This window comes from Filicampus tigris, chromosome 2 (genome assembly GCF_054856515.1).
Source record: "Filicampus tigris isolate MCC_2025a chromosome 2, RoL_Ftig_1.0, whole genome shotgun sequence".
NCBI classification, from domain to species: domain Eukaryota; kingdom Metazoa; phylum Chordata; class Actinopteri; order Syngnathiformes; family Syngnathidae; genus Filicampus; species Filicampus tigris.
Genome location: NC_141218.1, coordinates 8840786 through 8865717, shown reverse-complemented (window position 1 = coordinate 8865717; position 24932 = coordinate 8840786). Strand labels below are relative to the sequence as shown.

The following is a 24932-nucleotide window of genomic DNA, read 5'->3' as shown; positions in this document are numbered from 1 at the left end:
TCTTTGATTTTGGGGGTGGGTGCAAACAAGAAAACAGCTGAGAGATCCAATATTGTCTCCTAAGAAAGTGTTTTTTAATCAACTCAGCAAATTCTTGAACTCAGACGGACTTTTTGATCAATTCCAATCAGGATTCCCACCAGGGGCGTTACCGGGGGGTCGGCTGGGGTGGACAGTGCCCACCCATGGACAGGCTCTGTCCACCTAAAGAAAACTGGATGTAGTTCTAATGGCAGAACCCAAAACAAAAAAAACATTGTCACCTGCATGTCCATACTGCTTACTTATGGTTGTGTTCTAAGTTTTAACCTTTGTTTGTGTTGTTACATCCTCTTTCACCTTAAAAACAAAACAAAACAGAACAAAACAAAAACAGTGTCACCTGCATGTCCATTCTGTTTAGTTATGGATGTCTTCTTAGTCAAATCAAATAAAATCAACTTTTCTTTGTTTAGCCCCTATCACAACAAAAGTAACAACAGAAAACAAAACACGTTTTAAGGTGCAGTAGCCCTACGCTGGATTTCGACCTACTTGAACATTGTAGCACTTTTTTGCCCCCCTGCCGACCCCCCACCCCCAGGTAAGACGAATGCCCACCCGCACCTAGCATCCTGCTAACACCACTGATTCCGACCTCATCACAGAACAGAAACCGCTCTCATCAAACCGCCTTGCTTAATATTTGCTTTCTTCTCTCAAATAGATGACACAAATTGTAGTTTGCAATGAAATTTATTTCAAGTGATGGTTACATGAAAATGCATATTCAATTAAAAACCCTTCAACACTCCATATATTTATGTATATATCCCAAACACACACGCACAAGACATCAAGAGTCACCCAAAGTAAAGTGTAAATGTTAAAAACATAATGGCAGCAGTAGCCGCAAGTGGGAGGCATGTAGGAGGCCTCGATATGCGTCACGTCCAACCAATATAATCAACGTATTATTAAAGTCATTTGCTGGATGGTGTCAAGTCATTCCAAACATAACAAAATCAAAGTGAGGGAACGCTGACATCCCGGCATGAATGGTCACGAGTGAGAAGGTTTTCACCTGAGGAGAGGTCACCGAGAAGCACCTGGACAGAAGTCCCTCAAAGAAGACACTAGTGGACACTTCATTCGGTACACCGTCTGGCCACATAGGGATGGGAAAGCCTAGGTTGCTTGGGTTACGGTCTCAAATTAGGGTTCCAGACAAGGGTTGGAGTTTCAAACAAACGTTAGCGCTCCAACCCTTGATTTACGGTTTTAAACAAGAATGTAGTTTCCAGATTAGGGTTTACAGTCTGGGTTTAGGGTAGCAAACAAAAGTTAGGCTTTAAAATTCAGTTTTCAAATCAGGTTTCGTATTTCTGGGCTTCATACCAAAAGTTAGGCTTTCAAACAATGGTTAGGGTTTCAAATGAGGGTTTCAAGCCTGATTTTAGTGTTTTAAGACAAGGTTAAGGTTTCAAATTAGGTTTCTGTGAATATTTGACACCACTCCTAAAATGGTTTGTCCGAAGATTCCACTAGATGGCACCAAAGCAGGATTCATAAATTAAACAAGGATGAGGTTATATAATAGATGAATATTAAGTTATTGCAGACGTACCTAATAAAGTGGTCCATGAGCATATGGTAAGGAATGCACATTTTGCATCTTTTGCTTATCTGTCCTGCTTTTTTGTTTGTTATCAAACAATACATCACTCCACATTTCATAAACTCAAAACTTTGAGTGTTTTTTTTAAACGCAATCCAGCACAAAGTGAGACAAAGACATCATTCGCCCGACAAAAAAAAGGTCTGGCTCCATCACGTTCGAACACACAGCTCACAAAAAAACTTATAGAAGGCAACAAAAAAGATTAACTTCAATAATGTGACAAAACATTTTTAAAGGCCTTTCTTTTAAAGCTAGTATTACTGTCATTGACCAGCAGGGGGTGACATAAAAATGTGATGTGATGTGATGTGATGTGATGTGTGTTGTATGCCAAATCATGTCTGATTATCTGCTGACATGAGCAGTAATGCCAACTAACCCGAATGCTTTGTTTTAAGAGCTAAGGTAAAGGTTGTAGTGAGTCCGCAGTCATGTGACTGAACAGGAAGTAGTCTTTAGCATGTTAGCATGGACCTAAAGAAAAGCTCACGTGTTCTGTTGTTTTGTTTTGTTTTGTTTTGTTTTTAAGAACTATACAGCCTGTCACTGTGGATTGTTTGTTGCATGAGATAATAAGTGTTAGTGTGCATCTACATGTAAGAAATGTGTCCAATCAGGCTATCATTGTTAGCATGTTAGCAAAAAAAAATGCATGTGTTTAGCGGTCTGTGGATTGTTTGTTTTATGGTCAGTGTTCAGTTGCATCTGTGTTTCAAATAATTTCAGTCATGTGACCTAACAGGCTATGGTTGCTAGCACGTTAGCCTTTTAGCCTGCTAGCATGAACCCAAGCAAAACCTCATGTGTCTGTTGTAAAAAGTAAAACGGTACAGCGTCTGTGCATTATTTGTGATTTAAACGTGCATATTCGGCAAACATCCTCAGAGCGCCCCCTGGCTGTCGCCCTCAGCGTCGCCGCCGTTCATGTCACCCACGACAAAGGTACCGGAGCGAGCGTCTTCGCCATGGTCGAATCCATTGGATCGGACGGGCGTCTTTGCTGCGGTGGCGTCCTCGGCGACACTGCGGAATGAAAACAATTCACACGTTAATCGTGGATTCTAGGATGAAATTGCAAAACTTGATCCCGCTCTGTCCAAGTCTTGCGTCGTGTCCTTGGGCAAGACACTTCACCCACATTGCCTCCAGTGCCACTCACACTGGTAGCCACAGTTCTGTCAGCCTGCCCCAGGGCAGTTGTGGCAACAGAACGTAGTTTTCCCCCACCAGAGTGTGAATGTGTGAGTACATGAATAATGTATCTATTGTGAGCGCTTAGAGTGTCCGGTTGTCCAGAAAAGCTCCATATATATCGGATGCGTTATTATTATTATTAAACGGTGGCAACTGGACTCTTGTTGGTTGCTGGATGCTGGAGATGTTTCACATTGAATCCAAAAGAATCCCAAACTAACTCTGGGTATCCGAATCCGGGCTTTTGTCAAATCCACCAGGGGGATGAAGGGCCACTATACAGCCAGTCTTGCAATTCAATTCAAATCAATTCAATGTTCAGTGTTCACGTTAGAAGTGAAAAAGCCTAAAGTCTTCAACAACCAATAAGAGTGCAGTTGCCTCCAATCCTTTTTTTTGCGGATTACCCTGACCTAGATGATTAAAAATTTACACAATCAATAATAATTCCTTAAATGCGCGTTTTGTCCGTCCACCTGTGCTCGCAGCCATTTCCGACTGGAGAGTCAGCCGTGTCTTTTTCCGACAAGGAGCAGCCGGATCGTCTTTCCTGCCAGGTCCCTGATTTGACCGAGCTTCTCCTCCTCGCCAACACGGGTCCAGGACCGGATCCTCGCCTCTCCCCAACTGCTCGTGGGGCCACCGTGGGGTTGGACGGTGTGGTAGAACCATCCGGATCTTTGCCCGACTCGCTGCTGGCACGTCTCCCGTTCAAACTGTCGCAGGACGACACGTGACTCAGATGACCATCACGCTCATCTGACCAGAAAAGAAGTTAACACAAAATAAGAGATTACAGAGACAATTACCACAGGACAACATAAGAGCTAGTGAATTAACAATGTGAGAGCCTATAAGGGCTCTAAGACTCAACCAAAGCATACCTGCAGTGTCAACTATGGTATGAGTGCTTAACAACTCAACCACAAAATAATATCAACTACGAAATCAATGCCGAGAGATGTGTATTTGCATTTTTATCGTTCATGTGAGCGAAAGCATCCAATCATGTGTGAACGTACTGCTGTTATAATTTATAGAGCGAACGAGGTCGAGCCGGGGTGGGTTCAAACATTCTCCATGGAATTGTCAATCAACCAATGACATGACCTGACTTTGGCCGCACTCTACTGAAGACATGTTGACACTGCAGCTCACACGACGTAGCCTGAAGCTTGAAACTAGAGTGAAGTTTGCGTGCTCAATTGTCAGTGTGACGACAACCGGGTCGATGAGTTCCGTGTAAAACGTATTAAGCATCACTCGATTTATTGAACATCACTCTGTTCAAATGTAATGAGATGAGAGATGAGAGACTCAAACAATGGCGTGGAGCAAATTTAATTAACTACAAAGTACAACGCGGGCGCCAAGAGAGTCGACCACAATATGACAGCCTACAGCAGGGGACTTCTATAATGTTTGGTTTCCTCTGCTTAAAATAAATTGAAAAATAGTTGAACAAACTACCGTATTGGCCCGAATATAGGACGGTGTTTTTTGCATTGAAATAAGACTGAAAAAGTGGGGGTAGTCTTATATTCGGGGTCTAGATATTATACCCATTCACGACGCTTGATGGCGCCAGGTATTCATTGAAGCGAATGCTGAATTTGACTCCGCAGGCCAAAGCAACCCCTGTCACGTGAGGATGACGTGCTATGGGAGGAGCCAGAGGATGGGATTAAGGACAGCGACACTGAGCACAGCGAGGCAGATAATTGTTTGTGAGGAGTAATGTTCTGTCATGATAGATCTCAGCTACTCTCAAGTTAAACCAGTTTGCATTATTTTATTGCAATGTTTTTCCTTATTCAGATTAGTTTCAAGACTACAGTTAGTTAGACTTCACTTTGGTGGTTAATTGTTGTTGTTTGATCACAATAGATTGGTTTATTTACATTTCAAAAACCAGAAGCCATTCATTTACGAATGTGATTGCGCTTTAGTTTACATATTTAAATGTTGGGATATTAAGATTTGAATGAGACAAAATAACATGCCTTTTCTCTCAAATATATTGTTATAATCATTTGTTTCAGATGTACTGTAATTATTTTATGTATAAAAATTTATTTGGTGTTCAAAAAAACTTTTTTCAAACTTGAGTCTTGAAAAAGAGGGGGTCGTCTTATAATCAGGGCCGTCTTATATTCGGGCCAATACGGTATTTACTTGCTTTTGATTTCAAAACCAGTTAGCGATCAATTTGTTGTGTATATGTGTTAATATAAGGCAATCATACATTTATACGGGTTTGCAGTCGTAACGGCCCTCCGAGGGACACCAAAACTATGATGTGGCCCGCCACAAAAATTTGTTTGACACCCCTGATCTAGAGTGTTAACCACAAGATGAGAGCCTATAGAGTCAACTACAGCATGAAAGCTAAGAGAGACAACTCAAATGAGTCGCCACGAGAGCCGAAGGAGTCAACTACATCACAAGAACTACTGTATAAGTCAGCTCGACTTGAGTCAACTACAACAAGCCTAGGCAGTCAACTTTGGAATTAGAGCCTTCAGAATCAACTATGAGAGTGAACTCCAATAGTTTGAAGCTGCTGTACCTCCGGACCCGGTCTCTCCCGCCTTGTTTCGTCGTCTTCTCAGGATAACTTCCAGCTCGCTGTCCTTCTTTCCCGTTGGCGACGGCGCCTCCTGGGAGCCTCGGCTGGGACTCCGTTTCACCGTCTCCTAGAGGCGGACACAATGCGGTTAGTTGGTTTGTGTGCGCATGTGTGGGTGAGCCTTGCATGCGTGCATTGTACCAGGATGCCTTTGAGTTCTTCCATGGCACTTTCCTGAGATTTCTCCTCAGTGGTTGGAGGTTGCTGACGAACAAAACAAACAACAATTTACTCATTTACTTACATACCATATGCATTTGTCAAAGTACTCACTTTGACGGCAACTCTCTGCTGCGGCATTAAAATTTTAGTTTGGGGGGGGGAGACAAAATGGCGTTATGTGAATGTTAGGAAATGTCAGCATCATACTAGAAAAACGTCAGAAATGCTCACAAATACTTTATAACAAAAATCCTGACCTTGCTGTCCTGACTCTTAACAGGCCGCAGAACTACGCCGTGTTTGATACGCTCCATCATCTCGTTGACTGCCTTCACCTTCACTGCATCATCAGATGCTAAAAAGACATTCAAGCATTAGCATGTTCGAGCTAGTTAGCATTGTCATCAGATGCTAAAAAGACATTAAAATTGATTAAAATGTGCTAGCATTAACTAGCATCATCATCAGACACTAAAAGATGTGGAATTGTTATCAATCAATCAATCAATCACATTTTATTTATATAGCACTTTTCATACATAAAAATGCAACTCAAAGTGCTTTAAAACATTCAAAGCAAAACATAGAATTATCTTCAATCAAAAGAAAAGATAAATTATTTAAAAGTTGTTGAAAGCCAAACTAAAAAGGTGTGTCTTGAGCTTCCTCTTAAAAATATCAACAGTCTCTGCAGACCTGACATCCTCTGGCAGGCTATTCCAAAGGTGAGGACCAAAATGGCTGAATGCAGCCTCGCCATGCATTTTGGTCCTCACCCTTGGAATAAATAAAAGGCCGGCGCCAGAGGACCTCAGGATCCGCGAGGGCTGGTATGATAAAAGCAAATCAGATAAATAAGATGGCCCAAGACCATTAACACATTTATAAACTAATAAAAGTACTTTAAAATCGATCCTGAAACACACAGGGAGCCAATGCAGCAATTTCAAAACTGGCGTAATGTGCTCCCGCCCTCTGGTTCTCGTCAGCACCCGAGCGGCTGAATTCTGCAGTAGTTGCAGTGGTGAAATGCTCTTTTTCGGGAGGCCAGAGAGCAGGGCATTACAGTAATCTAAACGACAGGAAATAAAGGCATGCATCAGCACTTCCGTGTTAGCCTGAGAGAGAAACGGGCGGACTCTGGCGATATTCTTAAGGTGATAAAAACCAATCTTGGTTACATTTTTAATATGAGGAATAAAACTGAGCTCAGAGTAAAAAATGACGCCAAGGTTCTTCACACAGTGTGAGGGATTAAAAATGTGTAGTTTTGGTAAAAGCTTCTCTCTCTGACCTTCGGGACCGATAACTAAGACCTCAGTCTTGTCCTCATTAGTTAGCATATCATCTCTGTCCTGTGAAAAACACTTATCGACAATTTTGGAAACGTTTTTAATTTTCACTTTAATGCAACGTCTGTAACGCGGAAACATGATTCATGTTAAAGTAAGAAAATGAAAAAAAAATGGAGATAAGTGTTTTTCACATTACAGCGACGATATACTAACTAGTTAGCTTGTTCACCAGAGAAACAAAATGGCCGTTACCTGCTGGCTGCTCTGCCTTCAATGATGTTTTGGATCCTTTGGACGTCTTCCTCATGATGGCAATGAGAGAACTGGCAAAAGTATAAAGTCAACCAATGATGTTTCACTGACACTTGAAATGCAATTCATTCAAAGTTAACTACAGCATGAGAGCATAAAGACTCAACGAGAACTTGAGGGCCTTTACTTTGTAGAAGGAACTAACACGCAAGAGGCTAAAGAGTCAACTACATAGAGCCTAAAAATATAATTGCAGCATGAAGTACAGGTGTCAATAATGAGATGAGAGCAGAGGGACTTAGCTACAACAGGAGAGCCGTGGGAGAGTGAACTAGTACATGAGTACCAAGAGCGCCAACTGCAGTATGACAGAATAGCCTAGGAAAGGGAGGTCGAACTAATTTTTCTCGCGGGCCACATTGTACTTACAGTTAACCTTGGAGGGCCGTTTTGACTGTGAAACCACATACCGGGTAAATGTTTAATCTCCTCCTCATTATTCTTACATAAATGGATGGATAATATTTATGAAATCAGAAGTCAAGATGAATTATTTGCTCAAATATTGTTCAAGTTACTGTAATAACGTAACAAGAAAATGCTTCTTGTTTTTTTTTAATTACAGATCGCCAGCCTCTTAAAATAATGACCCAAGTCATATTTGGACTAAATCTATTTTTTTGCTTTTAAACATCTCCTTAGGATGTTGGCCACCTCTGCTAAAATTGGCTGCATCCTTAGTTAAACAGATCATTCAATTCTACGCCTGAAATGAAATTATTATAAGATCATCAGAATGTGGTTCAGTTTTTTGTGTTTTCTGAAAAAAATGAAAAAATGACTTGGGCCATATTTTAAGATGATGACAATATGACAAGTGGAAATTTTGGCACAGACTTTTTCAAGCATCATGGAAGTTGAAATGCTTGATTTGCTCTCGCGGGCCACATAAAAAAGTGTGGCGTATCTGGCCCCCGGCCCTTGACTTTGACAACTGTGGCCTCAAGAACTAAACTAACATGAGAGCCTACAGAGTCAATCATAAGCAACCAGAGCAGTCCAGTCGTAATCAATTCAATGCCCGGAGAAAGAAATGACCTGGATGAATGAGAATATCCACAAGCGTACAAAGTACAACATGAGAACCTACAGAGTCAATTAAGATGCAAGAGCTGATGACAACTAAGTCGCGCAATCAAAGACAATCAAATAGGACATGGGAATTTATGGACTCAACTACACCATGAGAGCCTTTAGACTCGACTAGACTAAACACTACATTTGGCTTGCAACACTCAAGGTACGACTGTAATTGGTCGGCGTGTTAGGAGGAACATCGCGGCTGCTTCTCACCTGAGGGGGTTACATCTGGACGGAGGGGGCGGAGGAGGGGGAGGAGGCGGCGGAGGTGGCGGGGGCGGCGGTTGAGGGAGGGGCGACGGGGGCGAGGCCACACCGGGGGCCATGGGAGCGGGCGGAGGAGGGGGCGGCGGAGGGAGTGGGGTGTTGGTAGTCATGGCGACCCTCTGGAGCAGCTGGACTGCGGACGAGAACAAGAAGAAGATGGCTCCTGCTCTTGGGTTGTGTGCCGAAAACAACGGAGACAGAACAGAGAAAGTTGATCACAAGACATAGCACAAACTACGACGACACTAGATCTAGGACGGTGTGCTGCACATAAGTCACGGGACACGGGAAGACCTAACATGGTTTATGGACATAAAATTGTGCATGGAACCGTACACCGGACACAGGAAACATATACCAGACAGTCAGTCAAATAGCATGCACCACAGCACTCCGATTACAGTATTTAGAAGACAGAATACAGGACATACGACATAGTACACAGATGATCGTCACTCCATGTCTTAGGTAGTGTGTGTTTGAACATACGTTGTGTTTGCAGCTGTTGGTTGTCCTTCTCCATCTGTCCCAGTCGTCCCTCCACGTCTTTCTTCTCCTCCTCCAGCAGCTCCACTTGCCTCTGCAGACTCTCGAGGTTCTTCTTTGCGATGCTGTCGTCTAGCTCGGCCTGCAGCTCACGCACCTACACACACACACACACACACACACACACACACGCATGCGCGCACACACAGATAGGTCGCTAAAAAGCGTGTGATTTGGAGTCCAGAGAAAACCCACGCAAGCATCGGGACCCGTGCTTGAGTGGGTTTTCTCTGGGTGTTCGGTTAACATGCGCACTCCACACGGGAAGCCTGGATTCTGTTCAAACGTTTTTTGATTTGAAAAAAAAATGAGACATAGGTAAAACCGTGGTTTTTGGTGCAAAGTGTGACTACAAAAATGTCAAGGAAAGCATAGGAAAGCCTGTTTGAACAGCTGAAAGTTGACTGTGATAGAGTGGATAAATGTTTTTTTTTTAAACTACACACTCCTTTTCAAATGCCAGATTTGGAGGATTTTCTAAAAATAAAAAACTATTTTAATAAAAATTATGGCTTGTGCTGTAAAATCTAATGACAAAAACTGTCAAGAAAAGCCTACTAGAACTTGTGAGTTCTTGTTCATCAGAGGCACTTTAAATGGTGTCAGGTGTGTTCTGAATCCCATTTAACATCATTGATCAATTCTGAACACAGCCACATCCCCATTTACAGGAGGGTGTGCACACATATGCAATCGCATTATCTCACTTGTTTATGCTGCACATCAAGACTTGGAAGCAATCCCGGATATTTCCGCATTGGAATGCAAACGCGTTCAACGTTACCTGACGCTGATGCTGCAGCCGCTCCTCCTCCAACGTCTTGGTGAGGACGGCGACCTCTTCCAAGGCGCTGAGCAGCTGCAGGGTCGGCTCGGCGCTCTGCAGCAGCAGTGCACTCTGACGATTGGCCTCCTTCTGCTTCACCAGCATCTGCTCCCCACACACACACACACACACAGCAGCATGTTAGCTGTTAGCATAATTTGGCTCTGCGAGGAAAACCTGCAGGCAAACCGTCTGGGCCGGGTGCTTTACTTCACCGTTTAGCCAGCCAAGTGAGTCTGACCGATGCTGATCATGTTTCACCAGCGCGTAACGATGACATCATATTTGGACAGCATGTTTCTTGTCAGGGCGAATTGGAGTCATAATAGGGGCAGTTCTGTCTAACCGTAACCCTCACAACAAACACTTAATTGTGCCGCTCCTTCTGGTGTGTGCAATTTGGCCACCTGGGGGCAGTATAATACAGACTGAGATAAATGCGGAGATTACCACTGCTCAGTAAGCAGTAAGTAATGTTAATCGTTCTTAGCAGCTAACGAATAACTCGCTGGCATCAAGCTAGCAGAGGTTATGGGGTTGTTTTGAATAGCCAACATAAAACCACAAGACTGCATTCGTATGTTAATATGCTGTCTTTCTTTCCCGCAGTTCGCGTTTGCAAGTCAGAGCAAAAAAAAAAATCGCTGAAATGAGACAGCCTGCGTCTCGAAAAACGTATGTAAATCAGGTCGCTCGTATCTTAAGGCGCCACTACATGCTTGTCAATTATTGTCGAGATGCGGCGCATGACATGGCCAAATCTTAAAACACACACCCCTGCGTTGACATTCAAATATTATTATAACATTCTGATCACACGCTAATGCTAATGCTAAAACTGCAGCTCTGTTTACCTTTTGTCTTTGCTATGCTAGTGCTTTGGTCGCCCTCGTAAAAGTTAGCGTTTGTCCAGTCTAGCTTCCAAGTCATTGGCTGAGAAACTTTAATGGGGGCGGGATTATGTCAATCAGCCATATTGTGATGTAGGGCAGAAGTGCATAGACATATTTTCACAAGTAATCCGTTCATTTGAGATTGTCTTGGTTCTTTCATTTCGCACGTAACATTTTGCGACGTTTTCGTTTAGGTCTTTTGGTGTTTTCTGACCTGGTGTGCGTACGTCTCGGCTTTGACGCGAAGGCTCTGCTCCAAGTCCAGCTGCTCTTTCATATCCTCGTACTCCTGCGACGCCATCGCAGAAACTGTCCACACACAAAGGCCATTAGCCAGCATGCCTTCTTCCTCACAAAAGCCGCCATCTTGAGACGTTTGATGGGTCTGCTCATGACTGAGCATGCCTGCCAATGGACTGGTCGCCATCCATGTGAGGGCACGGATATGCAAACAATGGAGTAATGGCCATTCCATTTCAAGGGCACATATAGACAAACAACTGACTGGTCACCGGTTAATGTGTAAACAAGTCAGCGGTCGCCAGGCTCTCACCTCTGTTGACGCTCTCGATGGTTTTGCTGTGCCGCTCGACAGCCTGGCGAAGTTCCTTCGCATCCCTCTCATCTTGCGCCGACTGCCATCGATCGTCGAGTCAAAATCAAAAAGTCACACATCTGCATTATGTCGGAGCAAAAAAACGAGAAGACGGAAAAGAGGCCGACCTTGTCGACAAGCTTCTGGATTCTTCTCTGCTGTTCGTCAATCTGGCACAGGAAGTTCTTTTTCTCCTCCAACAGGCTGCTCACCACCTCGCGCAGCTCTTAAGCACACGCAAACAAACACACGTTTAAATTTGAGTACCATACCTTTGTCTACACTTTCTTTCCACCTTCTGAATGTCCCAATACCTTTATCTACCTTTTCTTTCCACTTCTTGTGTGTCCCAATACTTTTGTCTGCATTTTCCTTCCACCCGCTGTGTGCCCCAATACCTTTATCTACATTTTCTTTCCACTTCCTGTGTGTCCCAATACTTTTGTCTGCATTTTCTTTCCACTCCCTGTGTGTCGCAATACTTTTGTCTACATTTTCTTTCCACTTTTGTGTGTCCCAATACTTTTGTCTACATTATCTTTCCACTTCCTGTGTATCCCAATACTTTTGTCTCTATTTTTTTCTCACTTCCTCCGTGTCCTGACACTTTTGTCTACATATTTTCTACTTCTTGTGCGTGCTAATACCTTTGTCTCCATATTATTACCCGTTCCTGTACGCCTAGATACTTTTGTCTAAATTTTTCTTTACTTCCTGTATGTCCCATTATGTTTTCTTTTCACTTCCTTTTGCTGTTGCAGCACGTCACCTTTGACCTGCTGCCGGTAGCGCTCAAAGGCGTCGGGCGCTGCGTCATCATCGTCGTTGGCCGCCTCGCCATCGTCGGTCTCCATGGCAACGCAGTCAGAGATACCAGGAAGCAGCTCATCCAGGCACGGCGCCCGCAACGACAGGCTCAGGTACTTCAACTTCCTGTTCTCACTGTTCAGCTGTCGGGGATGGGGCATCGCAGGTGTCAATAATAGTCACCACATGACACATTTGCTTCCAATTCGATTGCTCTGATGTCATCATGATACTACTTACAGCCACTAGGAGGCGTATTTGAATGGGATTGGACATTGCTATGATCTACAGTGCTCAAGTTATTCAAGATATACCTGTAGGCTTACGTGAATTTTCCTGATTTTTCCATAAAATGGGGTACTTTTTTATTAATTTACCTCATCCATTAATTTGTTGATTTGTTTAGAACATTTTTACATAATCTTTACATTTAGCATTTAATTTGTTTTATGAAAATTTTAACTGTAAGGTAAATATTTCATCATTATTCTTAACAAATGAAAATGGTTTAAATTTGTTTACTTTTTAAATTAATTCGTCATGTTAATTAATGTGTTAATTGATAATATGAATGTTTTAACAACTATTTTGTTCATACTTCATCTTCAAATGACCTTGAGCACTCAAACTTGCCCATCTTTGATCTCACAACGTGGCAAATATAGTAGAGGGATGCTTTTTTTTTTTTTTTTTTTTTTTTTTTTATTGCTGATGCAGCAAAGGATGTCATCCGTTTTATGTCGAGTCATGCAGAGAACCCAAACGGTGGCTAATCCCGCTGAGGATTATGTGGGCGGGCTGGCGGACCTTGGTGGCGAGCGCCTCGGCGTTCTCCCGACACGATTTCTCAATCTCCAGCTGAGTCTGCAGAACGCTCACCTCCTCGATCACCATCTGAGACACTGACATGCATTCATGCATGCACACACACACAAATATACCCGCCCCACACGCACACTCTCACACACACACACACACACACCCACACACACACACACACACGCACACATAGTAGTAATGCTTTTAGAGATCATTGATCCACTTTGTGAGCTTCTTTCCTTTCACATTGATATTCATTCTTCTGCACTAACAATGTTTTTTGTTTCATAAAGGCAAATTCCTGTCAGCTTATATGTTGTAGTTGTTTCAACACATTGTTTGTTGTTGTTTTGTAAATACAGAAAAATAAGTTTCATATTCGACTTACATTGAATGAAAATTACAAAACGTGTGTGTGTGTTAAATGTTTCATTCACATGTGAAATGAAATATACTGAAAAAAACAAATGAAGCCCTTTGCTCTTTGTTACCATTTTTCACGAGCTGTTCCTCTCAAAATATGTTCAACATACAGTGAGTGGTTGTGAGCACTTCTCCTTTGCCGCGATAATACAGTACAGTAAAACTGCACATTTTTCAGAGGCCTTTTATTGTGGGCAGCTAAAGAAGATTTATTACCTTTTGAATAATTCTGCTGTCTAATTAGCATCTTGGTATGCAACACCTGTAATGTGAATGGGTTACCTTGGCAAAAGAGAGGTGGTCACTAAAACAGATTTAGGCAGATTTGTGAACAATATTTTCTGAGATTTATTGAGATTATTTGCGTGTGCGTGAGGTCAGCTCATGAAAAACGGGAGCAAAAGCACAAGTTGCATTTTTATTCACTTGTAATTTATTTCCACCATGTGAGCTGTCATCAGAGTGTTGACCAATCAGAGCACAGAGGACTCACAGAGGCGGGGTCTCAAAGAGAAAGGCGCTAAGAGATATTTAGATTTACGGAAAACAGGAAAAGTATTTTTTTATGACTTCTCTGACAGCAAAACGAAAGGATGAAAAACTTGCAACAGTGGCGAAAGTTGATTTTTTGTGTGACCAAAAAAAAAAACAGTTGTGCTGACTTTCTGTGGTGTCACCCGGTCATGCGCACCGCTGCGGTGCTGTTAGTGGCGTCAATTATTCAAGTCTTCCAGCCTCAATTATTCAGCACACAAGAAGTGAGGAGGGGCGAACGTCCACCTGAGGTATTTTTACGACAGAATGTCTTTTAACACCTCAAACCGGCTGGGCAAAGTTCACTCAAGAGTTGCACTGCTTAAAAAAAAAGGTAATGAGTCTATTTTGGACAAAGTAAGAATAAGAAGTAGAACAGCAGGTCCAATCCGGCATCTGCTAACTGTTAGGCATGACACTATGAAGTTGGCAACTTTATACACATGAGTAATTAAAAGCTCCATGTTGCATGTACTGCATTCAGCAAGAAAAATAGACCTTATTAATAAACTGAATTAATATTATTATTATTATATGTTTCTCAGTCAATGGCAGCAGGAAAATGTGTAAAATACACAACAAATACCATAATGGAGAAAGTCATCACCCCCAAATTAAGTTAACAAACGGTATCGCACACCATGTAACAACATACTAATAATGCATTCCAAGCATTGATATAAACATGACAAACACACACAAACGTATAGAAATTAGTTAATCGGCATATGAAAAGAAAAAAAAGCCCAGCCATGCGTAAATTAAGTTAACAAATAATAAACATAATACATTTTTGGAGCAGCATACTAATAATGCATTGGAAGTATTAATATAAACCTTATGAACATACATATACCTCCAGAAATATGCATCTTAAAAGGCTTAAAAGGATTGACATGGATACAGTTCACTTCGAAAAAGGTTCTGTCAGCCATTGGTATCAGCTGCCGTCATGAATACCAAGTACTTGAAAATAAGGCAGGTCTCGGCCCGATACCTCGGTATCGGCATTCACCCATTTCTAATTAATAAAGTAAATATGACTCATTGAGCGTATATTCTTACCTGTGTGGATCGTCATGGCGGGAACAGGAACGAGCGGATGCCTGCAACTGACTCGCTAAACCTGACGTCACCGCGGCAACCACACTCCTGAGTCACGCCCACTATGGAGGTGTGTGTGCATGTCACGGTATCAACTGGCCTATTGTAGGCAAAATGAGTGTGTGTTTTTTTAGCCACTTTTGGCCTAGCATGTTAGCACTTGAGTTAATACGAGGTGTGGGGTGGTGAGACTCACCCCTCTTGATGTGCTTGAGTTGTCTCTCGGCCTCGTCCCTCTGCTCCGTCAGTCTGCTGCACTGCGGGATGCAAGCGTTACACAAAGTTAGACAACATTACACAATATTACGCAATGTTCTACGTATGGTTTACTTATTTGTACTAACTTCCTGGCAGCGTGAACACAACGTTACACAGCATTACATGTTGTTCACAAGGTGCTATTTAACTCTCCTCGCAGAGTTCCACGTAAAAAAATGCTCTTAACTACTTACAACTCATTAGCAGCGTTATACGATATTGGGTTGTGTTACACGACGTAGCATGACGTTACACGTTTACGCATCGTCATACAACGTTATCTTCTGCTTCAGCCTAGCCAGCTAAATGTGTCTGAGCTAACACGTTGGCGTGACGCTACGTAAAGCTGACAGCATCATGGCAAGGTGAAACATCCTCGCTCACATTCACTCGCTGCCAAGCAACCCACAGCCCCCCCCCCACCCTCAACCCAGCAGCAGCAGGAAGCACTTGGCCCACTTTTTGGGTCTCATCTACCTGCAGCCCCGAACGCTAATGGCTAACATTAGCAAACCCCCAAGGAGGCGGCACAGACACGTGCCTCTTCGGCCACATTATCCATATTTGACGTTACATTCATTTTTTCCAGCATTCTAAAGCTTAGTAACATTAAAAATGAGGAATTTAAAACATTGCTTCCATTACAAACATTTTTGAACATGTAACATTTTCAAATCGCAACCATTACACATGACTCATGAGGATTCAGAGTTCTGGATATTAAACGCAATAAATTCAACGCAACAGACATTCAAATGATACAAGCACGGAATCTTACAAACATTCAAAACTACAAACATTAAATATCACAAACCTTCAATGTTATGGTCATTCAACTTTGGAACCATTGTAAGGGTAAAATTGTTACAAACATTATGAACTTTCAGCGTTATAAATATTCAATGTTAGGCACATTTAATGTTGCAAACATTAAAAGCCTAAAATGGTACTGCCAACATAAAACATGACTAACATTTAATTTGACCAAACATTCAATGTGACGAACATTGTCATGAAGATTTAATGGAATAATTAAACATTGCGAACATTACCTTAAAACATTCAGTGTTATGATTATTTACCATTCGAAACACTTAACCGTTTAAGCCACAGGTGTGAAACTCAAGGCCGGGGGCCAGATCCAGTAGGTGACATCATTTTATGTGGCCCGCGAAGGCACATAATGTGTGTTGACTTGACATGTTTCTTTCAAATTGTCTTCACACAACACTACATATGAGATATTGCAAACATTTGTTACAAATCCCTCCTTTTAAATTCATTGAAAAGAGTTAAACTAAATATTTATTGGCTTCTGTTATGAACATTTCATATTGCAAATTAAAAAAAACGGGAACCTTAAAAAAATACAAATAAAAATAAAAATAACTAAACATAGGCGGGAGCCCATTTTTCAATCTATTTTACTGTCTATCGGCTATTTTCGTGGTGAGGCTTCAATGGCCGCGGCAAGGTTTCAGTTTCCCGTTGGCCATGACCGAGGCTTCTGGGTCCTAAAAGGAGACGTAATTAGTCCGCAGTGAGGCTTCCATGCCACGGTAAGTCTTTTGTTTCAAATATCGCTCAGTTCGGTAGCGGAGGGGGTGGTTCTATAGTGGAGGTTGGTCGAAGTTGGTCAACGAAAACGCTAACGGAAGCACGTTTAAAATGATGGGCGGACCGGCCTATAGGCGGTTACAATGTGGTCTGGCTGGTCGAAAAGGCGGATAGACGGACGGCGGAAAGATACCCACACTGCAGGCAGAAGGCGATAAACGGACCGGGAATTTTTAGTAAAATGCCCAGCTCTGGATTTAACGTTACAAGCATTAAACGTTACAAACATTCAGTGTTACGAACATTTAATATTGCAAACTTCAAACGTTTCAAACATTGAATGCTACAAACATTCAATTGAATGCTACAAACATTCAATGTTACAAACATCGCAAACTTTGAACGCGACCGTTAAACATTACAAACAATCCTTCCAAACATTAAGAGTGATAATTCCTACATTTGATGCTATTAACATTTACAATGACAAACACAGAACATTACAAACGTCACCTTCTTTACGAACATAAAAAATGCACACATTCATTATTACAAACCTTTAAGTTAACGCTGCAAACATTAAACATAACAAATATATTTATATAAACATATATATAAATATATATTAGCAGAAACACTTTGAGTCACAAATATTAAACGTTACATTCACCAAAAAATCACAAACATTTGACAGTACGAACATTGATTTAAAGTTACAAACGGAACAAACCTCCAATGCTCTGACCATTGCATGCAAAATTACATTAGCCCGCTTCACGCGTGACGCCCCACGAATGACCTCTAACCACAAGTCTTTGCGAGCTGTTGCCGTGACAACCCGCATCCCAAGATTGGTCTTCATGTTTGTCACGGTGATGACTCGTCACTTCCCAGGTCAAACACTACGTGGCTAGCACACGTTAGCATTCTTTCGTTAAAATGTTGAATGAAAGGGGGGGGGGATCTTCATCAGTAAATTTCACACGCTGTGGTATACTTTTGGATCATGAGCTGTTGCTGTCATAAAAATCAATATGAAGAAATTTAAATACTAAATGAAGTTCTATTGCTATACAAAAAGTGTATATATGCATATGTATGTGTGCAAATGTGCTGAGTGGGCTCATTAATTTAGGGAGGGGTCCTGAAAGCCAGAAAAAGCCGGCCGGTGAGATCGTAAATCACAACAGAAAATCATCATCCTCCATCAACGTTGTTCGGCAAAACCACCGCATATTGTTTCCATACACGTGCGTTGGCTCCAATTAAAGCATTTGACAGCTTTTTATTCGATAAGCAATGAATGAATGAATGAATTGTTGGTTTTACCTCCGTCTGCATGTGCGCGTCCTTCTCCTTCTCCTCTTCGCATCCTTCCGCCGGTGACGACGACGAGCAGGAAAGCATTTTTGGATTAATGTTTTATTTTTAGTTTAAAACAAAAAGAAATTAAATAGTTGGCTGAGACAGTATGAAAGGGTTAATAGGAGCCCGGTTCCGCCGGTCCAGATGTCATCGTTCGTTCTCGTGGAGGAGGGATGAGGAGACACTCGAAGGACCGCTGCAGCCGGCAAACACGAGACCCACACACTCACACACGCTCTTTTCTGACGTCATCACCACCCCCCACCGTTCTTCCTCATCATCAAATGCTGAAGCTGCAACAATATAGTCAATTATTAGTATTATCCTTTGTAGTAGTCGTAGTAGTAGCAGCAGTAGTATGAGTTTCAACCTACAATATTAATGTCTATTTTTTTGTCGTTTTTGTTGTCACTATATGTATTTGATATATTTACAATATAACATCCAGCCATACATTATCGATACCGCTTATCCTCACAAGGGTCGTGGGGCGTGCTGGAGCCTATGCCAGTGTCGTCGGGCAGGAGGCGGGGGACACCCTGAATTGGTTGCCAGCCAATCGCAGGGCACACAGAGACAAACATCCGCACTCACAATCACACCTAGGGGCAATTTAGAGAGTCCAATCAATTTACCATGCATGTTTTTGGAATGTGGCAGGAAACCGGAGTACCCGGAGAAAAACAATATAACAATATCAGTTAATAAATTATCACTGGTACATAATAATGATAATAATAATAATAATAATAATAATAATAATAATAATAATAATAATAATGATAATAATAATAATAATAATAATAATAATAATAATGATAATAATAATAATAACATCCCCGCTGCAGTAGTGGGCGCTCAATCTTAAAGCGCAACGCTAACGCGCTCTCACTGCCCTCACTGCCCTCACTTCCTGTTTCTTCTCTTGTGACGCAGTCGAGCCAAAATGGCGTCGCGCTACTACCAAACAATGCAGGAGACTTTCAAAACGAACAACAAAAGTCGCGAGTTCCCGGCGCATTCGGCCAAAGTTCACTCGGTGGCGTGGAGCTGCGATGGCAGAAGACTGGCGTCGGGATCCGTCGACAAAACTGCCAGTGTTTTTGTCCTGGAAAAAGACAGACTGGTGAGTTCGGCCTTGGTCACCATGGCGGGACCGATGAATGAATGAAAAGAACGGGCAACCAAAACTAGCCGCTATTTATTAACACGTTTAAATCTATTGCTATTATTAGTAGACTTAGTCACGGCGACGTTCTTGCTCAAATTGTTTAACAAATTATAAAACTACGACTAAATGAAATTGAAGAAAGCATTGAAGTCGTCTCGCGAAAATAACGCGTTCCGGATTGACGTAAATGCAATGCTTCAACACATTGTAGTAATAATAAACAACAAACGTTTTTTTTAATACATGACGCCACAACAAGAACACTGCTTTTACACAACTCTGAATGTAACCATTGGCAAAAAAAATCATATCTATTTTCTTGTCATCAAACCTGATATGAAACCCTAATGCTCACTTTTTTAAACCCCAAACCCACTCAAATTTACAACCCTACTATTGGCTTGAAACACCAACTCCTGTTTAGAACTGTATCTCTGGTTTCAAACCCTAACTTTAAACCCTTCTTTGAAACCACAACATTGGCATAAACCCCGAATTTAAAACACTAAACCTCATCTGAAACCCTAACCCTCTCTTGAAACCTTAATCTGTAACCATGATCCTTGTTGAAAACTCAAAACCTAGGCCAGAAGCCAAATTTAAAACCAGGATATTGGCTTGAAACTTTAATTCGTGTCCAATGTCCTATAACCTTGGTTTGAAGCACAAATTTGAAATCTAAACCTTTGTTCTGTACCTTAACTATGACTATGACCGAATTTGAAACCCTAACCCTAATTTAAAACCCTGATTCGAAACTCTTACTTTACCTGTTGAATACTTTTGCAACCAATTAATCCGTCGAATTGTTTTACTCTACTGACTGGAGCCAAAAGTGGCACTGGAATGACAATAGGTTCTCAATTGCCTAGTATTCGTATCAAAATTCTTCCGGTGAGTGACATGTACGTCAGAGAACAAGAGTGTTGATGTTGTCGTTGTTAGCCGAGGTTAGACTGTAATGGACCTTTTCCGATTAACGGTTTCCACTCCTTTCAAGCTCTAGCCCACCCAGTCGGTAACGCTGATGAGCATGCAATGGCTCCGTCATGTTTGGCCTTTTGAGTGCGCAGGTGAAGGAGAACAACTACCGTGGCCACAGCGACAGCGTGGATCAACTATGCTGGCACCCCACCAACCCGGACCTCTTCGTCACGGCGTCGGGCGACAAGAGCGTCCGAATCTGGGACGTGCGCACCACCAAGTGCACGGCCGTCGTCAACACCAAAGGTTGGCAAAAGCAGCGACAATACAAAATCGATTATATGGTGCACATGACTAAAATCTCCATTCAGAACTTACTATTCGATGAATCATTTCAGCCTGACAGTCAACTATATAGTGCACTGTATAAAAATGTCTATACAGTGATGAGGGAATGAGTGATTGATTCTGAACACAGTCATATTTTCCATGATAATTATAAGAAACACCTACCCTGTCTTGAAACCCTATTTGAAAATTTCATATGATCTGGTTAGTCGACTAATTGCAAAAATAACCTGTGAATGGTTGGTTATCAAAATAATTTCAACTCTACTGTGAAATCCTAATACTGGCTTGAAACCATCATTTGAAACCTTAACCAGAGTTTTAAAGGGCAAGTCAACGCAAACATTTTTTTTTCAAGAATATGTTCTGTGCAAGCCCACTAGTTGAAACAGGGCATTCTGATAAATATTGCGTTTGTGGAATAAGTGTTAATCCACTTGTTTTTAGCCATCTCTGGGGGCGGCCATTTTGTCTTCTGTCGACTGAAAATGACATCACAACTGCTCACAACGACCAATCACGGCTCAGATTCAGAAAACCGGTCAGCCATGATTGGGCGTTGTGAGCAGTTGTGATGTCATTTTCAGCCGTCAGAAGACAAACTGGCCGCCCCCAGAGATGGCTAAAAACGAATGCATTTTGCTGCTTAATTTACATTCCATTATATTTATATTTAGGAGCGTCATCCAGATTTGAAACCTTAATTTGGAACCTTAACCTGACTTTCAACAATTAATAGAAACTCTCATTCTGGCTTCAAACCATAACACTGGCCTTTTTTTCTTTCCCCACGGAAGGCGAGAACATCAACATCTGCTGGAGTCCGGACGGTCAGACGGTCGCTGTGGGCAACAAGGAAGACGTGGTCACCTTCATCGACGCCAAGACGCACAAAACCAAAGCCGAGGAAAAGTTCAAGTTCGAGGTCAATGAGATCTCGTGGAACAACGACAACGACATGTTCTTCCTCACCAACGGCAACGGCTGCATCAACATCCTCAGGTGATCAGCGCAACGCGGGCACACCCCGCCGGCCTGCTGGACTTTTGTCTTGACGCGTTGTCGTTGCAGTTACCCTGAGCTGAAGACCATCCAGTCCATCAACGCGCACCCGTCCAACTGCATCTGCATCAAGTTTGACCCGACGGGCAAGTACTTTGCCACGGGCAGCAACGACGCACTGGTCAGCCTGTGGGACTTGGACGAGCTGGTGTGCGTGCGCTGCTTCTCCAGGTGAGCGCGCTGTCCGCGGAGCGCGCCGTTGCATCTATTTCTAACTTTTTCCACGGCCATCGAGTGTCTCACCTAGCGTCAGAGAACGTCTGAGTCACAACAAATGCCTCCATTGTTGTTTTGAATTCATTTCAATATTTCTATTGTATTTTAAGTCAACAATGAATCTAAATCATTACTAGTATGAATAGTCATCATGTAATCTTGTGTGATCAAATGTGATGGGGAAAAAAATCATTGTGGTCTGACGTGCGCCGCAGGTTGGACTGGCCCGTGAGGACGCTGAGCTTCAGCCACGACGGAAAGATGTTGGCGTCGGCATCCGAGGACCACTTCATCGACATCGCCGAGGTGGAAACAGGTTTGTGCGGCAAACAAATAGCAAAGAGACACGCGTTGACCACGAAATGCCTTTGCGACAAAACAATCCAATAAGGAAGTTCATTAATGGCACTTTTGAGAATGGATTTGCATTGATTCCGTGTCGCAGCCCTCCTCAAAACTCTTAAAATCATATTGTTATATTTCCTGTGTTTGTCAAACAAAATAGTGGCCAATTGGCGCGTTAAATGCGCAACACATCAAATCTGTAATGAAATTCAATTCAATTGGAAAGGTACTTCATAATCGTCCAGGCCGATTATCTGCACCGTTTTTGGGTAATTTTACACCATTTTTTAAATTGATCATTTTTATTTTTTTTTATTTTTATTTTTTATAGGTTCAGATTAAAACTGGGTAAACTTCAGGGAACTGTTTAGCTCTTGAACGTTTCTGTAAACGTTCTAAGACATGCGGCTGAGCCTGGGATCTCTCTGTGCCTTTTTCTGTTAGAAAAAAAGTCTATTGTCTAAAATAGAAATAAAAGACTTTCGCTGTTCAATCAGATTAAAATGCTACAAGGCATTTCAGCCAAGTTACGTGTTCGATTTTGTACTAGTCAACATTTTGATGCTAATACTTTCCCTTTTACTGCACATAAATCTCAGCTCCAAATATTGGTTCGCGGCCTCCTTGACCGTTATGTTTTGTCTAATTATTGATAGTCAAGGGGGTCGATAACTGATTCGGAGACGATTTGGAAATGGTGAGTTTATGCCGGACAGTGGCATCCATGTTTATTAAATAGCTTTTCACATTTGCAACCTGTTAATTATTTTTAAAAAATATTCTTTCTTTTCAAATTGAACAAATTGAATGAAAAGATCTTGTAGCCTACTTGCTTTGCGTTCAGAGCAAAATGTGAAATTTGTATTGTACACGTGTGTTGGGCAGGCGAGAAGCTGTGGGAGGTGCAGTGCTCGCCCACGTTCACAGTGGCCTGGCACCCCAAGCGCCACCTGCTGGCCTACTCCTGCGACGACAAGGACGACAAGTACGACAACAGCCGAGAGGCGGGAACTGTCAAACTCTTTGGCCTCCCAAATGATTCCTGACATGACCATCGAACGGACCACGACAAGCCCTTTAGTGGTTGCTAGTAGCCTAGTGGAATAACTAGGGTGCTCTAGTATCTTACTAGTAACCTTTATCCACTACGATAGCCACCTTTGGCCTACTACTGTTCTCCAACTCCCATTTACTATTACATAAAGCACAAGTGTAACAACTAGGACACGCTTGTAGACCACTTGTAATGTCTTACTGGTAACATTTGTTTCACTACTGGTGCCTTTGGCCTACTAGTACAATCTTAAACTGCAGCTTCCACCTACTAGTACATAGCACATTTGTAGAACAACTGGGCATCATTACTAGAAAAGTGGTGTCCTACCAGTAATTTTTTTTTCTACAAGGGCCGCTTTTAGCCAACTAATGTGCTATTTAACTTGATTAGTCACGACTACAACACACTTTCACTATAGCACTGCTGGGGTCAACTAGCAGGCATGTGTCAAATACTAGTAGCGTCCTTATCAAGGGTATCAAATAGTTTGTTTTTTAATTCCATATCCTTAATTTCCACCATCATGTCTGTGAATGAGTACAGACTTTGCCACTACTAGGACAACTTCGCCATACTAGTAGGACTACATAGCACTCATGAGGCAAAACCGTACACTAGTTGACAGCTGGGTGCTACTTTTACTGACAGTGATATTATAAAACTCTCCTTATTAACATCCAGCGCTTCACTAGTAGTACTAGTTGTGCACAGATGTCAACTAGTGCACAGTTTTGCCACACTTTTAACATGTAATCACCCTACTAGTGCACATAAATGTGATAGAGAAATAAACATTACTAGGAAGTCTGACGTGCTACTCGTGAAGACTGTTTACTAGTACATGGACCTTATTTTGACTGTGTAGCAGCACAGCAGATTACTAGTATGGTTAAATTGCATAGTAGCAGGCCAAACGTGGCACTAGTAGTGGGAAAAGGTTACAACTGAGACACGTATCTATATGCCATGGCCTATGCCGCCAGTAGGTGGCGCTGTTGTAATATATAATGTACACACAAAAAAATCTGCTTTTGATATAAAGCTTGGTTTTCTTTTTACATTCACTCCTCTGTCTTGATGTTTTTATATCGTGTAAATTATATTGACGGACAGGTGACGACGCATGATCTGGGATCTGATTGGACGCTCACGCTTTTCGCTCAGCATTTCTCTCCTGTAAAAGCGCGTTTACCGGACATCGTTTTAAACATGCTTTGTCTGATAAACCACACACACACATCGGCCATGAACTCTGGGAGCTGTTTGTTCCGAAATGGATACAGTTTTAAATGTTTTTATCAGTTTCCACCCTACCTGGAAATGTATCTTTGTGGCTCAAGCATGGGATCTTGTGGCTTAGTTCGTGATGACCACATTCGCATACTTCACACTCTGCTCTTGTCACATGGCGCGGTGTATAAGTGTATACGTCTCATCAGATTCGGAATAGAAAAGCTTTTAATGACCATCAAAAAATATTCAA

General features: G+C 42.1%; 2 protein-coding genes and 1 long non-coding RNA gene across 10 annotated transcripts in view; 2 read left to right on the top strand and 1 right to left on the bottom strand.

The window, feature by feature from the left end:
• Positions 1-716: 716 nt before the first annotated feature.
• Positions 717-24932, bottom strand: part of shtn3 (shootin 3) — a 26120-nt gene continuing 1904 nt past the window's right edge. The window contains exons 4-20 of one of the 5 annotated variants that reach the window (XM_086055648.1): positions 18291-18619; positions 15343-15403; positions 13074-13168; positions 12229-12409; positions 11588-11685; positions 11418-11499; positions 11079-11173; positions 9930-10076; positions 9089-9242; positions 8546-8732; positions 7193-7263; positions 5903-6000; positions 5757-5774; positions 5625-5687; positions 5424-5550; positions 3331-3613; positions 717-2683 (exon numbers count right to left, since the gene is read on the bottom strand). In XM_086055648.1, coding sequence (XP_085911774.1) covers positions 2542-2683; positions 3331-3613; positions 5424-5550; positions 5625-5687; positions 5757-5774; positions 5903-6000; positions 7193-7263; positions 8546-8732; positions 9089-9242; positions 9930-10076; positions 11079-11173; positions 11418-11499; positions 11588-11685; positions 12229-12409; positions 13074-13168; positions 15343-15403; positions 18291-18368 — 1980 coding nt within the window. In that variant the 5' untranslated portion in view covers positions 18369-18619 and the 3' untranslated portion in view covers positions 717-2541. Of the gene's footprint in view, positions 2684-3330; positions 3614-5423; positions 5551-5624; positions 5688-5756; positions 5775-5902; positions 6001-7192; positions 7264-8545; positions 8733-9088; positions 9243-9929; positions 10077-11078; positions 11174-11417; positions 11500-11587; positions 11686-12228; positions 12410-13073; positions 13169-15107; positions 15247-15342; positions 15404-18290; positions 21191-24932 lie in introns of those variants that run through there. The other 4 variants (XM_086055665.1, XM_086055657.1, XM_086055682.1 and 1 more) reach the window with 4 other exon arrangements.
• LOC147151298 (uncharacterized) lies at positions 10272-13497 on the top strand. Of its 4 annotated transcripts, XR_015090131.1 has the most exons (4): positions 10272-10437; positions 10581-10646; positions 11059-12379; positions 13012-13497. It is a non-coding gene; the product is annotated as an uncharacterized LOC147151298 (long non-coding RNA). The 4 variants fall into 4 exon arrangements; XR_015090130.1 differs by lacking the exon at positions 10272-10437 and having other exon boundaries at positions 10452-10646; positions 13020-13497; XR_015090129.1 differs by lacking the exon at positions 10272-10437 and having other exon boundaries at positions 10452-10646.
• thoc3 (THO complex 3) lies at positions 19215-24513 on the top strand. Its single transcript, XM_086055695.1, has 6 exons — positions 19215-19452; positions 20571-20727; positions 21567-21771; positions 21841-22002; positions 22263-22363; positions 23278-24513. Exons 1-6 carry the CDS (start codon positions 19273-19275, stop codon positions 23436-23438), a joined length of 966 nt encoding a protein of 321 aa, XP_085911821.1. The 5' UTR covers positions 19215-19272; the 3' UTR covers positions 23439-24513.